The sequence below is a fragment of the Accipiter gentilis genome, chromosome 7, assembly GCF_929443795.1.
Source record: "Accipiter gentilis chromosome 7, bAccGen1.1, whole genome shotgun sequence".
NCBI classification, from domain to species: domain Eukaryota; kingdom Metazoa; phylum Chordata; class Aves; order Accipitriformes; family Accipitridae; genus Astur; species Astur gentilis.
In genome coordinates this window covers 39,048,124-39,062,768 of record NC_064886.1, presented here as the reverse complement: position 1 = coordinate 39,062,768, position 14,645 = coordinate 39,048,124, and the positions used below count along the sequence as shown (strand labels likewise).

Genomic DNA, 14,645 nt, shown 5'->3' with positions numbered 1-14,645 from the left:
ACAGCTGAGGTAAGTCTTGATTTTCAAGTGCAGTGGGAAAGGAGACATCCAGCATAGTGTCTACCCCTCCATCACAGTGCATTTTCTTCCTCTTTCCTCTCCAACCCCACAATCATCCTACCCATTAAACACTTTTCCGTGAACTTTACCTTGAAACCCCTGATCATAGTACTGCTTTATCCAGCTGAGCAAGGTGACTATGGACTGGAGGTCCAGAAAGGTCTTGGGATTGAAGGTCACTCTTAAATGCTTACTGGATGCAGCAAACATACTTTACTTTGCAAGAAAGCCTTAGAGTTAGAGCTGGACTGGCTTAGTGTGCGATAATGTGCATTGCCTTCAGCTCAATAGTGCAATGCAGGTGGCATTTCTGTAATGTGGGAATTCAACCAAACATCACTGCTTCCTGCATCGCTGTGATGCCATAACTGGATCACTGATCCATCTCTAAATATAAGTGCATGTTCTTTCAGTGTCAGATTATGGTGGTATAAATTAATAATAATTGCATCAAATTCAATGCAGTTAATGCCAAGGACAAGGAGGATCACAATAGCTAAAGATCCTTATTTGTACTGTATTTCTGCTAATCCAGTGGCCTTGTAAACCTGGTGGGAGTCTTTTCTAAGGAAGTTCAGAAGCACTTAGGGACTTCAGCTCCTAAATGTTGTTGGGCTGGCTTCCCAAAGTCCATCAGCAGCCTTTGGAATGTGCACATAGGGCTCCCAAGTAGTTCTGATGATTAAGGCAATACTTTCATCTTTTCTAAATCACTGCTTTAACTTCTGGCCTTCTCTTCCACCTCCTAGCAGGTATAAATACTGTAGCTCTATATAGGTAAGCAGCCTAGCTTTTAAGGGATGATGGGAGCACTTCACTTGGGGTGTGGAATTCTAAACAGACACAACACTTCAAAATGAAGCTTACTTGGGACAGCTGAGATTAGCCTGCGCATGTGTAAACAGGTGGGCAGGATAAATATGATACAATAATTATAGACATTGCATTAGCATCCAAAAGAAGCACCTCAAATAATTAGCATCCAAAAGAAGCACCTCAAATAATAGTTATTAAAAATAAAGCAATCCAAAATAATTAAATGTATCTGGAGGAGCACTGTGTGCTTTCCCATCTCATAACTCCTTGTGTTTCTCATTTTCCTCATTCTCCTCTTATTCTTACTGTTGTATCTCTTTGTTGTTGTTGTAAAAACCTCCAGCTTTAATGTTCACACAATGATGCCTTTGATGTAGGAGCTTTATCTCACTTTCCCACGTGTCCAAAAGCAGCATATATCAACTTTATCTTCTCGGCTCAGGAGAAAAGCAATACTCTAATGTCTTCTCTTCAAACTGACTTCATATGGAATGAGACATTTATACAATAGGCCTCACAATGGCCATTGCAGTGACTTTGCATCAACACTTGTTGTGTGTATCCTCAGACACAATCACCATTATATATTAGAAGCAACCTGTTCCATGTTCTATTGCTGCTGTTGTCACAAGCAGCAAAGAGGAAGGAGAAATGCTGATGTCATCTCAAGCTTTTGAAGAAGGCAGCAAAAAGAGTGGTGATGTGATAAGCAAGACGAGTGCCACACAGGGCACTGAGCTGAGAATGTGGCTTGGGATCGCAGTTCTGATTTCTCTTACTGTATGTTTGGCTGTGGAGGAAGCAACCATTGATGAAGCAACTCCTTGCTCAAAGTACCAGCTAGCTTTCAACCATTCATGCTATGAGTTTGTTAGACTCCAGCATACCTTCACAAGCGCACAGAGCTGGTGTGAGAGAGGAGGAGGGCACCTTGTCTTTATTGAAAACGAGGAAACTCAAGAGTTCCTGCAAAAACATATTGATGAGGATCAGGAATGGTGGATAGGACTGATCTCAAACTCCTTGCTGAATAGAACTACTGACGGTAGGTGGTTTTGAAATCATGTCTTCTTTAAAACTGTACCAGCCCATGATGCTTAATTAACATAGTAACAAATGCGATTTGTCCCTCTGTAGACATCTGCTGAAAAGCCACTGTCTTGTTGCTGTAACTTCAGATTTATATTAAGATGTTTTAATTGCCTGCTTCACTTCCCTGTTGCATGTGGTCACCGTTTCCATTGGATCTTGTGGCTGTGTGAACACATGGTGAATTAGATCAACTTGCTGACCCAGTGAAAAAAATGTGCTGGGTTAGGTCTCCAGTGGAAGAGCAAGCTGAGCTAATTCATCACACTAGGAAGTGCTGCAAGATCTGATGCAAGGAAAATCGTGGAGTCTTGAGGCTGGGAGCACAGGGGGAAGTGGCAGTGTCTCTTTTAATGATTATATCAGGTTAAATATAAAATGTAATTGAAGATCCCTAAATCATCTCTGCTTCAGTAGGAAGAGGGCTACTGTCTTGCTCTGCAGGGTCTGACTCTGTAATTGTATTACTGAGGAAAATAAACATTCAGGACAACATTACTTTGTTCACAGGGTCAATGATTTGGCTGGACACTTCAAATATAAGCTACAGTAACTGGTACAAGGATCAGCCATCTCCCTTCTCATCCACATGTGGGTACATCCTGAAGAATGCCAAGTATCGGTGGGGTGTGACTGAAAATTGCAGCCAGGAATTTGACTTCATTTGCGAGTTTGGTAAGATACACAACAGCTGGCACTGAGAAGTGAGCATGCTGTGTTCACAACTGTGCATAAATGGCCCTGTTGCTTTCAAAGTGGCTGCACAATAACTTAATCAAGCTTACTAAAAAGGAACAAGCAAAAAGCCATATAACCCCAGCAGGTGCTCTTTTTGCAGTGTGCTGATGTAAGATCTGATCCAAAGAAAGGAATACCCTGCAATCACTGGAAGATGTAGGTACTTGGCAACTAGCCATTAAGATCCAGGTTTCCAATAGAGGGCTAGTAAAATAGAAATTAATCTGAGAGTGAATCTAAGTGTGTAGCAGTCCATGTCTACGGTGGCATTAAGCTAGCTAGTTTAAAGCCAATTTGAGTAGTGTATAACAGCATGGTTGCAAGAATAAACTCCCACAACACCATAGCACCTGAGCTAGGTAGGACCTGTATGAATGTCCTGTAAAAATACTCTTCATCATAAATAATAAATATGTGCCACAATAATTTCGATTTGTAACTGAAGCAAAAATACAGCCAGGCTTCCAGAGACAACACTCCTAGCAGCCTGGCATAAGCAAAAGTGAAAGCAAGTTGTTCTTGTTTCTTCTCAGACCCTTCCATAGGTAAAGTTTGAGGGCTTCCCCAGGCAGGAACCTGTACTTCCTGGTGGCATTTGAGTGCTCAGACTGAAATTCTACAGACATTGTGTCCCTTAAATTATGACTTGGAACAAACAGACCTGGAAAGGAATGCCAGCAATATCATCCCCATTCGACATACAGATATGAGGGGAACTTGTGTTCCTTGCGCTTTGCACGTAAGCCTAGCATTTTAAACTGCAACTGGAACTAAGGTTATAAGCACTGGAAGGACAGTCTGGCTTTAGGTTCACTAATATAAGAAGTCTTTGAATCCGGTATGCAAGTACAGGTTTCCACAAGCCGTAGAATTGCTACTGCAATTCAGGTCCAGTACTGTACTACTTCTCACATAATTAACAAGTCGTTCCACAATCAGCAAAACTAATAAAGTTTTGTTTCCAGTCCTCATTTTCTGTTCCACATCCCCTCCCTACTCTCCTCCTCAGCACTCCCAGTTCACTCCCATATCCCCAGCACATCCCACCTCTGCAAGTACTTTTGACTCCCTCAGCTCCCTCCCCTGCAGTTCTGCAGCTGCTCCAGGGCTCCAGCTGTATGTGCTGGCCAGTTGAATCCCATAATGTGGAACAGATATAAACATTGGGTTATAACCCCTACTTCTAATAGAGGCACTGATGTAGCTCTTTCTCTTCTACCTAGCTATTGATTTTAATGAAATTTTAGGGTGTTTTGAGGTTTATATCTATACATCAGGTTTGGCTGAAGATGACTAACATTAAAAATGATTGGGGGAGAGGAAATTGGCAGACAGCACAATTCCTTAAGCTTATTTTCCTTGCAAAGACAGACTAAAATTATTTTTCCATTACAACCATGGTAGACAACTGTCTGTTTGTAAGGAAACTATCATCTGTTACCATAGAATCTGACTTAAAGCCCATTAAATTCAAAGAGTGTTTGCATTATTGAGCAACAATGTCCTACACTACATCCATCATTCCATTACCCACAAACCGAGAACAGATTGAGGCAATTATAACCTTATTTTCAGTATTTACAGCCCATGTCCATTAATACACACACATATTTCAATAACAGATTAGACTCCTCTTTTGCCAGCTTTGCATGCAAGGAATTAGATCCAATATCCCAAAGAAACAGGGACAATATTTTAATTAGTTTCTCTGGGTGTTCAATGTTTGGAAGTTCCCGCAACAGTGCTTCAGTTGTCTCTGTGAAACAGGCATAGTGATACTCAACACCTTCACGCACAGCTACTGTGAAGCTTGACTAACATTAATGTTGAGTTTGAAACTTCAAATGAAACATACAGGTAGCTCCAAATGATACCACTATTTGCATTTAATATCTCTGATTCCTGATAACTTGTCTACTTGATCATCTGAGCTAGGTATATGTGTACAAACAACTAAGCAGACAGTGTATTGTCTTCATCGTTTCTTTGGCCATCAATCCTAGCATTATTTGTGTTTCTCAACGTAAGTAGAAAACTTTCCGTATTATTATTTCTTATTATTTCTATTCTAGTATTTGGTGCTCTGTAGGTTAGCAATTTGTTGTAGTAAAAATACTTGAATTGAACCAGGGTTTGTACACAGGAACACAAACCAGGTTCTGTCCATCTTTCCATGTAAAAGCTGCTGAGACAGCAAACACTATGGGAACTCTCTATACAAAGTAAAGAACAAAAAAATGCACGAGATTAGAATTATCAAAATTTAACAGCAAATTATTTTTCAGGCTTATTTAGAGAGCTCTAATCTGTAAACTGATCATGTTGCTATAGTTACAGCCAGGCTTAGATTTAGACTTTAAATAACAATAGCACACAATTACTGCAGTGTGCACACATTGGCACTGTTAATCAAGGTACTTAAGGGGGATGATCAAAACAGCAACTGGAGGACAATGTATTTCAGCTGAGACAGCTGAAACAAAAACATTATTTTGAAACACCCCCATATGAAAGCAGTCTTTCGCATCCTCCTCTTGAGGGTATTAAGTATCCTGATACTACAGGATGCTAAGAATTCTGAAAGATAATTAACTGTCCCAGATTAATCAAAGAATGAGGTGTACGCATTTAGAGACATGACCTTACTCATTTGAGCAGTCCTGCCGAATGAAGTCAGTCGAATATTACACAGGAACAAAGGTGTCTCTGTAGCAGAAATGGGATCAGGTCCCATACTTAATATGCAAACTATTCTCCAGAGCAATTATCTGAATATCATGCAAATCATACACTGCCACAAGGCTCTTGTGGAAGTAAGGAGTAACACTAAACCTTCCAGTACTGCAGGTCAAACAAATGCTAAGTGTTTTCCACAAAAATATGAGGGTTTTTTAATTAAAATATTTTAGCTTATTAAATATGTTCTCAAATTTTTGTTTAAGGCAGTAAATCCCATAAATCTATTACTTTGGATTTTTAAAAAGGAAAAATATTTTATTCTTTGTTCTTTTTTTTTTTTATTATTTTCTTAATTGTTTCGCTTAGAAGGGAGAAAAGGGAAGAAAAGAGAAACCAAAAAAGGGATATGCAGGAGAATTGTAGCAGGATTTTTCAGAAATTCAAGAAGTTAAATCTGATTTTTTTTTCTTCTATTAGAATCTGGCCAGAGCATTGCTTGTGATAATTACAATGCCACTGTACAGTGTGGATCAGGAGAAGTTATTCAAATTGGAGAGAGCTTCTATGGACGGAAGACTCCTCACTACTGTGTATCAGAGACTCCTCGCCAGTATGATACAGATGAAGACTGTAGCTGGATCAGTGTCAAAGACGAAGTAGCAGGTAGCATCTTACAACATTGCTTGTCAGAAGCATAGAGTATGTGTCAAAGTTCTTGGTCCCTAAAATACTTTATCTTGTCTTTCAGTAGAGTTAGTGAATGGGAAAGTGTCTTATTCCTAAAATGAAGGGAATCACAGAGAACTGATGTGGAGGAGGTTCCCACAGGGGGCTGGATGGAAAGGAGGGACTTTGTGAGGAGCAGAGATTCAGAGAAGGAGAGGGGGAGCAAATGGAGAACAAGGGCGTACCTGGTTCCTCTTGCTGTGTGAGGAAAACATGTGAAGACACTGATCCCTGATTAACTCAATGGGAGACCCTAGGTTTGACAGAGATGGAAGAGAACACATCCATACAAACCTACCTCCAAACCAGGAGGGGTGAAAAGGCTGGTACCCATGGGGACATGGGGGCAGGAGGGATCTGCTGCTGCCTGCCATGTGTCAAGTACACAGCCCGCTGGAGATACAGGGCTCCACTGCTTGCCAGACTAAACAGTCACTAGGGCCTGTCCCTACGGTGATTCTTTAGGCATCCAGCCCAAATTAAACAAAACACATAACTTCTTTTTTTTTTAACCCTCTCTAACTCAGCTTTATTCCAATAAAGACGAATGGTGCTAAGAAATACCAGGCAACAAGCAACACACCAAAGTCAAAGTGATGTGGGAGTTTGTCTAGAAATCAGTGACATGATATTGCTCCCCCCTCCCCTTTTTGTTTCTGTAATCATGTCTCATCTGCGCTGTTGCAACAGTCAAAGACAAAACCCACTAGTTCATATGAAGCGGTCCTTCTTTCCAGGCCAGTGTCATGGTCTTCAGGCCTGCCAGGTGGCAGCAGATGGCACTTTCTTTGGAGATCCTTGTCCAGCTTCTGGAAGCTATTTGTCTATTCAGTACCACTGCAAGGAAGGTAAGTGGGAGGGGGCTGTCAACACCAAAAACCTGTTCTGCTCTTTGCTGTAACACTGTGACCATTGGTATTTATCTTAAAAATTACTGCTCCATCCTCAAGGAAGAACCTGGAAGAGCAGTGACCACTGAAAATATTGAAGGCATAAAAATGTAGCTTCCCTGACCTAACTGAAGGTTTTTGATAGGATACGAAGCCAGGAAATTCAGACTCATAAAATACACTTGAATGAAATTATGTTCCAACAAGAATCTTGACCAGTAGGTATGGAGAAGAATCAGCTCTCTGTCATGCCACCAATGTACTCAAATTAGCAGTTGTATCAAATCTGTTTTGGAGAAGGCCTGCTCTCAATACATGGAAATTAATTGAATTATGTAAGAAATGTAGACAAACAATGACATTGAATTCTGTCATTATGTTTCACAGGTCTGCAGCTGGTTGTAACAGATGTATGCTTTGTCTTTGAAAATATCATGGTCACTTTGAACTGGCTGCTCTTTCCGTACTCTGGCAACCTTTCCTGTATCATTAGCACTGGAGATGGCCACACTATTGATCCTTACTACCCTCTAACGTAAGATAAATCCTTCATGTATCATCAGACAACCAATAGATTTTACTGCTTGCATTTTATTGAATGCTTCAAGTCTCTTAAATGAGATGTTAAAAATTAAGTAGATTAATAATAGACCATACATACAAGACACTTGGGTTCTGCAGAAACTTGTTTTGATATTAATACAAAATTTTAAGTCAAGCTGCCAACCACAATCATTCTTCTGCTTATTATGACAAGTGATTCCTATTTCTTACTAAGAGAATTCATTCCAGATCCTAAGACACAAAATTACTGAAAACATGTCAGTAATTGCCAAAGAAACAGGCAAGCATTATTTTCTTAAGTTTAAAGAGTATTTTTTGATAAAATTTAAAATAATACAATGGCATTCTGGAGTTTTCCTTTTGTTTAATTGCGTAAAAATCATGTCTTTAAAAGATCAAACTTTTTCTGCTGGATATAAAAATCAGATTTTGTTGTAATGCTAGGAATGACAGAGAATGACTCTAGAAATTTATTTGTCTACTAATGGAATCCTACTTGAGTCAGCTAGAAAAATAAGTAGAAGAATGAAAACAAAAAAGTAGTAATGTACTAGAAACAGTAAACATTCTTTCAGAGCTACAGATACAGGCCTATAGCTGTGAAGAACTTGAAGAAAAATCTTTGATAGTGAACCTTTAAGTAAAATGTATTTGCCAGCTGTAAGCAGAGGCTTACTGTTTTTATGAGAAGCCCTTTTACTTCAGCTACTAAATGGCTTGCAGTCATGCTTATCTGTTTTCTGTGTCCAGTCTGATATCCACTCTTACAGGAATTGCCTTTTCTGTTCTGATCTTGTCATTTGCATGTTTTTGAAGTCCAGTTAGAATAAAACCTTTTTCTTCATTAAAACAACTAATGAAAAATATGCATTATCAAGGATGATATGTCCTGGTCTTTGCATTTGCTAGGTGGTACCATGATAAGAATATAAAGAGTTCAGGAAGAATAGTGTCAGGAATATTACTTATTTGCCTTCCATGGTGTATATCATTCAAGAAGGATATCCTTAGGTTCTTTCCACCATCTCCTTATGCTTGTTAGTAATAACAGCAACTACCACAGACTTCTTAATATCCGTTAATTTCCTATTGCTATCATGACCAGAGCCACACCAAACCCATGAGTGAAGAGACATTTTTGCTAGCATGGGCAAGTATAGAAGCAGCTGACATTGGAAAAGAAAAAAAAAAAAAAAAAAAGAGCAAGGGAGTGCTTTGACAAAATGCTGAGCAGCCTCAGATTCCACTGATATATCTAAGAGACAGTAAATCAGGAATAAAATAAAGAAAAGAGAATTAAGAGCACTGTTAAATTGTTCTAATGTGCATGTCTGTGCTCAGAGCCAACAAGTCACAAACCAGATCTAATGCTGCATGTTATTGAAATGTAATCTACCTACTTTACAGCAAAATGTTTCCACCCTTATTGATATGCTTTGAGAATGACCACTGCTGATATACATCCTTAATGACACTGTAGCTGGAACAAAAGGCACTTCAACCCTAAAAATTCTATGTAAATAAACGAGGGATTACAGTGATTGCAGGAGAGCTGAGTCAGGTCAGAAATTCGGGAACTATGGCCACTGTTATCACATAAGGCTAAGGACTTCCCAGGACACTCTTCCACAACAAGCAGCTTGTTCCCTTTCTATTCTAGACTGGTCAGCAACGTCACATATAGATATTCATCTCCTGGAGAGTTTACTGTTTTTGTGGAATGCACCACCAGTGAATGGCATGTGACAGCACAGAAGCAGGTGACTGTTCAAGATAAGATGGATCAACTAAGCATTACTGGGTGCTACAGCCAGTACGAATCTGGGAACAGCTCTCACTGCCGTACACTGTATGGGGAGTTGTTGTGGATTCAAGTTGAACTCAATGGAGGTGAGGGTAATTACTCTACATGATTTAAATGGCAGGCTAAATATTATGCCACCCATGGGATAGAAGCAGGATTTTCATTGTGCGAAACAATACTTCTTTTTAGTGAATGCTTTCCCTCGAATAGTTGCATTCCTGCAACTGAATGCTCTCAGCTACATTGGAGGGGTTCTTTCTCAGAGCTATTACACCACCTCAAACATAAGTATAAACCATTTTTCCCTCTACACAATGTTGACAAAGCATGAGCATAATTTCAGTCACACGAATCCACATGAAGACAATAAGAATATTTTCATATTTGAAGTTAGGAATCCACAGAAATGCTTCTCTGATTGAGTGTAAGAGGATTCCACACTGAGCTGGTTACATTTGCTGGTGTACATTTCGTTCTCACTTCAAGTTCCACATATATGCTGAAAAAATAAAATTCAGTAGTGTATGTTTGAATTCTCTTGACTGCCCTAACGCTCCCAGCAGAAAACACATGATAGACTTCCACAGGGAGTCTAGAGGGGCACAAAAGCACCTGAAGTGACTTTATTAAAGAGGATTGCATTTCTGCAGTGTTCTTATGAGTCCTTTATAAATACCTGAATGCTGCACAAAGCAGGTAGAATCGGATGGCCTATTATACAAGCTGTGAGAAATTTTGAACTGTTTTTTTGCAGGCAATGGAGTGACCTACATTATATTAGCAGATAACATGACACTCACTGAATCCAGAGCAAAGGAAGGAATTATCCCTCACAATCTGACACTCGACAGTGCCTCTCAAGAACTGCTAGGCCCAGGGATACATCAGCTGGAAATCCGAGCATCCAGCAACACAACTGCATCAGATATCTCTGAAAGCATTGCTGTTCAGTTAATTGAGCCAGTATCTGGTCTTCAGGCTGCATTAGCTTCTCACACCTTGCAGCTAGGGGAGAATTTGGAGATTAATGTCTCTGTGTCTCATGGTGCCCCAGATAAGCTGAAGTTTGAGGTGATTGGACCTAATGAAACTCATGCTCACAAAGAAGATGGCCCTCATGGGGAACCTCGAATGTACATCATTCCCGTGCACTCTGAAGGTACAGCATGCTGACATCTTCTGTATTTCCGAGACACTCACAGCTGAGTAGAGGAGTTCACATAAGCAGTCACAGCACCCTGGGGTAGGGGACAATATCGTACAGCTGAATTTGGTAGCTTTTCTAACTGCTCAAACTTGGTCTGCAGTACAGTCTTGTTGACTTGTAAGTGAGCTAAAAAAATCTAACTGCCAAATGGGTCTCCATATGGAGACTGAAATGAAGGCTTCACCTGATTTTTGCATACAAAAGACATAGTGAAACAGGGTTTATTTTTTCATGACACAATCTGATTCAAGTACAAATGACGACATTTTCCTGAATCACTAAGTGTTTTTCTCCTGTTTGTTTATATGTATAACTTCTCAAGTTTACACTCCTCTGCATTTTACACTGCAGTAATTAATAATCTGAGGAGTTCTCAGTAGACATGACAAAGGAAAGGGGAGCTTTGCTGTGGGTTGGTCTCCAACACATAGTTTTTGTTGGACTTACTTATGAATGAGCTTTTTAGTAATTTTTTCTTTCCATTATTAAGAAATCAAAGCCTTTAAAATGTGGGATTAGGGAGATTGTCCTTAAGAGCTAATTCAGTGGCAGAAGATAAAAAAATTTCCTCCTCTGATGAACTAGTCAAATCCCATGCCAAAGCTGGAGCACTAGAAGCTAATTATGATTTCATTTTATGTATTAAAATTATTCAAAATTAAAAGTTTTATTGGGTCTCCCTATACCCATTTGAACATCCCTTCCCTTCAGGCAGAAATTTTCAAACAAGACAGCTGCTCTCTCAAGATGCCTAAACTCATTTGGACTCCAGTACTTGCATACCTCTAGTTTCCTCTGTGGTAATATCATAGCCAGCTGACAAAGAATAGCATTGAAAGTGCTACAACAAAGGCAGCTGAGTTATTAAAAAGCTGAGATAAAGGAGAAGAACATTCCTTGAAAAGCCTTTGAACAGTGGAAACTCATCAGAAAACCCCCAAAGCTCTTAAGAGAAAAGGAGGATTTTCTTCACAAATTGGATTTTATATTCCAAACGAGCTGGACTGGTCCCACTGCTATTCTTAACTGTCCATTTGTCTTCTCTAGGTACTTTCCTAGTGAAAGTGGTGGCCATGAATACCTTCTCAACCATGAGTCTGGATCTTGGGTTCATCACGGTGCTGGCAAACAGTTCTCATAAAAAAGGTAATTGCATTAATCTGGCAGTGCTGGTTTTGACCACATAAGTGTCTTTTTGCAATCAGAGCATTTCATGGAGTGTTTATGGTTTGCATCTAGTAATTGCTTTCCTTCCAGCAACAGTGCTGAAAACTTTTGTGGAGGCTTCTTCCTGATGAAGGCAGATTCCCTGGCTTTGAAGTAGTCATAAATTAGCATCACTCTGTATATATTACACATCGTACATTAGCTATTTGTCTTAGAAGTAATTAGTGAAGTTTATGGCTTGGGACATAGCTCTGAAACCAGGAAACATTTGCATCACAGCAGTCTCATAAATTGCTGTCAGTAAATGCTTCTAGATGGCTCGTCCTTATATTTACAAGTGCAGATTATACCAGGAATAAAGTGACTTAGTACTAATCCTATTCAGACTTTTCCAGTGCTTTCCCTCAATTTTTCTTTGTACATCAATGAAACTCCATCACTTTCTGTGAATTTATTTTGATTTACACCATTATGGTTGAAGAATCGGGATCTTCTTTATAGTATGTGACTAGCTTGTTGTTACAATTTTACCTATTATAACTAGATTGTTTATCACAGTTCTAGAGTCTGATTCTTATAGCTCTATCTTTCAGACTGTCGGTAGTCAAATCCTATGTATTTAAGTCATATTCACTGAGGATGTCTGAAAGCTTCACAGATAGCACTAAAATATTCTGCTATTTTTTCTATTAAACAGATTCTTCTAAGGAACAAGGCAGCTCCAAAACAAATACCCAAAAGACAAATGTAAGTATTATTTAAGGATTTTTCTTTAAAATTGAAATGCTTAGAAATTTTTCTTACCAGTAGAAGGGCTGCATAAGATATTGAAAAGACACATTTGTAGCATAGTAGATTATGGACTAGATTTTCTGTGTCCCACATGGTTTCACATAAAATCTACACCAAAACTCTCTGAGACAAATGTGTTTACAGGCATTTGATCTACAATTCATAAAAGCCTGCAAGTAACAATTACAAGGTTAGAGAAAATGAATTCTTCACTATGATTCAGTTTTGGAAGTTGAAATGTGCTTAGATGAATTTTTAATTTATCTACTTGACTAATGCAAACATCTCTTTGAGGGGTTATCCTTCAAGCAGAGTTTAATATATTTTTATATTATTTCTAAGTGTTTTCTGCCTCTGTATTGGAATGTTTAAGTTACTTTGCAAAGAAGAAATTTCCAGTTTATCGCAAATGAATTGCTAGCAGCTGCACAAATTGAAATAGTAAAATTGCCAGATAGAATATTCTATTATCATCTTAAAGGTCTAGTTTTTAACTATAACAGTAGCAGACAGATGTCTGCTATAGGACATATGCCGCTTCACAAGAAGGCATCATGCTTTGCAGATTGCCTGTAAGAATATATTGCATCAGAGGAATATAAATCTAATTCAAAACTAAGATTATCACAGTTTGTTGCACAGAAAGACAAATTCAGCTACCTCCTCCTTCTCTTTATCTATAGCTGTAATGTATCTAATTCAGATAAAAAAGGAATGTACTAGAAGATGTACTAGAAGACAAATGATTGTCCCAGGGTTAAAAGTCTTGGTCCAGAAGTGGAAAATTAATAGGAATTAGTTTCCTAAGTACCTGCATTACTTTTGAAAATGGGAGGTGGGCTCCTAAGCTACTACGTGTTTGGGAGTATTTTGCCACACAATTTCTCTGTGCCATCTGCTTCTACTTCCATACTACCACTCATCAGGGAAAGATCATTTAAACTACAGATCTGCATACAGTGATTTGGGGGTCTAAGCTTTCAGACCTTTTTCATTATCAAGAAGCAAGATATGTATGTGTTTATACATGCTCCTATCCTAACTGATACGTCTACTTATTATTTAGGATCACAAAAGAAAAAACAAAATATATATTAAACCGAGTCGCCATGTGGATCCCTTCACAACTGTTACTCTTGGCTGGCCAGACAACAACAATAATAACTCCAGTTTTCTCTGGTCCTGTGGTATGTGCATTTCCTGAACTTTTTCCACCAACTTCTATTTGATCAGTAACAAACGCACTGCAATGTCAGATCAAGTGGTGAAATCTTACTAAAGGATGGTATACTCTCTGGCTTTAAAGTTTGCCACTCACTGTACATGAAGAATGTCCTTCTACCTTACCCTGTTTTTAACACCAAACTAATTATGGTATATAATATGGCATAATACTCAGTTTTGTCTTTTCCCAAAGGTTTCAATTTTTCAAGATGTGCCTGTCCTAAGCCCTCACTCTCATAGCCAAGAACTAGTCCCAAGTGACTTACATAGTTAGGCATTTGCAAGATACATGTGTCTCAATAGAACAGTGATAATTAGCATTAAACATGATGCAAAAACATTTATGGCTGAAAACTGGATTGAGATTCAGTACATCTGTGTTTGTCCCCATATTTATCCCTGACCTCATACATTACTTTGAAGAAGTCAGGCTGTACTCTGATTACCCACTCTCTAAATTGGGTTCAGGAAACTTGTTTGCTCTATGGCAGGAAAGTCCTTTACAAGAGACACGGGATGTTATGACTATTCTAATTATAGAGGAAATGTTTGTGCAGGAGCTTGCTGGCCTGCGTGGAATGAATGTGTGCAGCAACAGATAATCCTAACCAACCAAACTGAGGTGCAAATCCCACCTTCCTGCCTTCCTCCTCCAAAGTCAGCAGTGACTGTCAGGGTTACAGTCCGAAACCATGGCAATGAAGAGAGGCAGGACGAGCAATGTCTCTATGTGACGGCAAAACAAGAACTGCAGCTGAAAATCAGGTCTGTTTTTAAACCCTAGTATTCACTGGTTAATATTACTACTGCACAAACATAGTGTAAGGCCACAGTTACCAAAAATAATGAAAATAAAGTAATAATGCACTTATTGTTGTAAATCTATTTA

General features: G+C 38.9%; 1 protein-coding gene across 1 annotated transcript in view; it reads left to right on the top strand.

Moving 5' to 3' along the window:
- Positions 1–1,481: 1,481 nt before the first annotated feature.
- PKD1L2 (polycystin 1 like 2) overlaps positions 1,482–14,645 on the top strand; it is a 42,243-nt gene continuing 29,079 nt past the window's right edge. Inside the window, 12 exon segments of the mRNA XM_049806650.1 lie at positions 1,482–1,534; positions 1,536–1,921; positions 2,476–2,640; positions 5,860–6,045; positions 6,846–6,956; positions 7,386–7,533; positions 9,223–9,452; positions 10,121–10,525; positions 11,621–11,719; positions 12,438–12,487; positions 13,599–13,719; positions 14,314–14,521. Of these exon segments, the coding sequence (XP_049662607.1) occupies positions 1,482–1,534; positions 1,536–1,921; positions 2,476–2,640; positions 5,860–6,045; positions 6,846–6,956; positions 7,386–7,533; positions 9,223–9,452; positions 10,121–10,525; positions 11,621–11,719; positions 12,438–12,487; positions 13,599–13,719; positions 14,314–14,521 (2,162 nt within the window).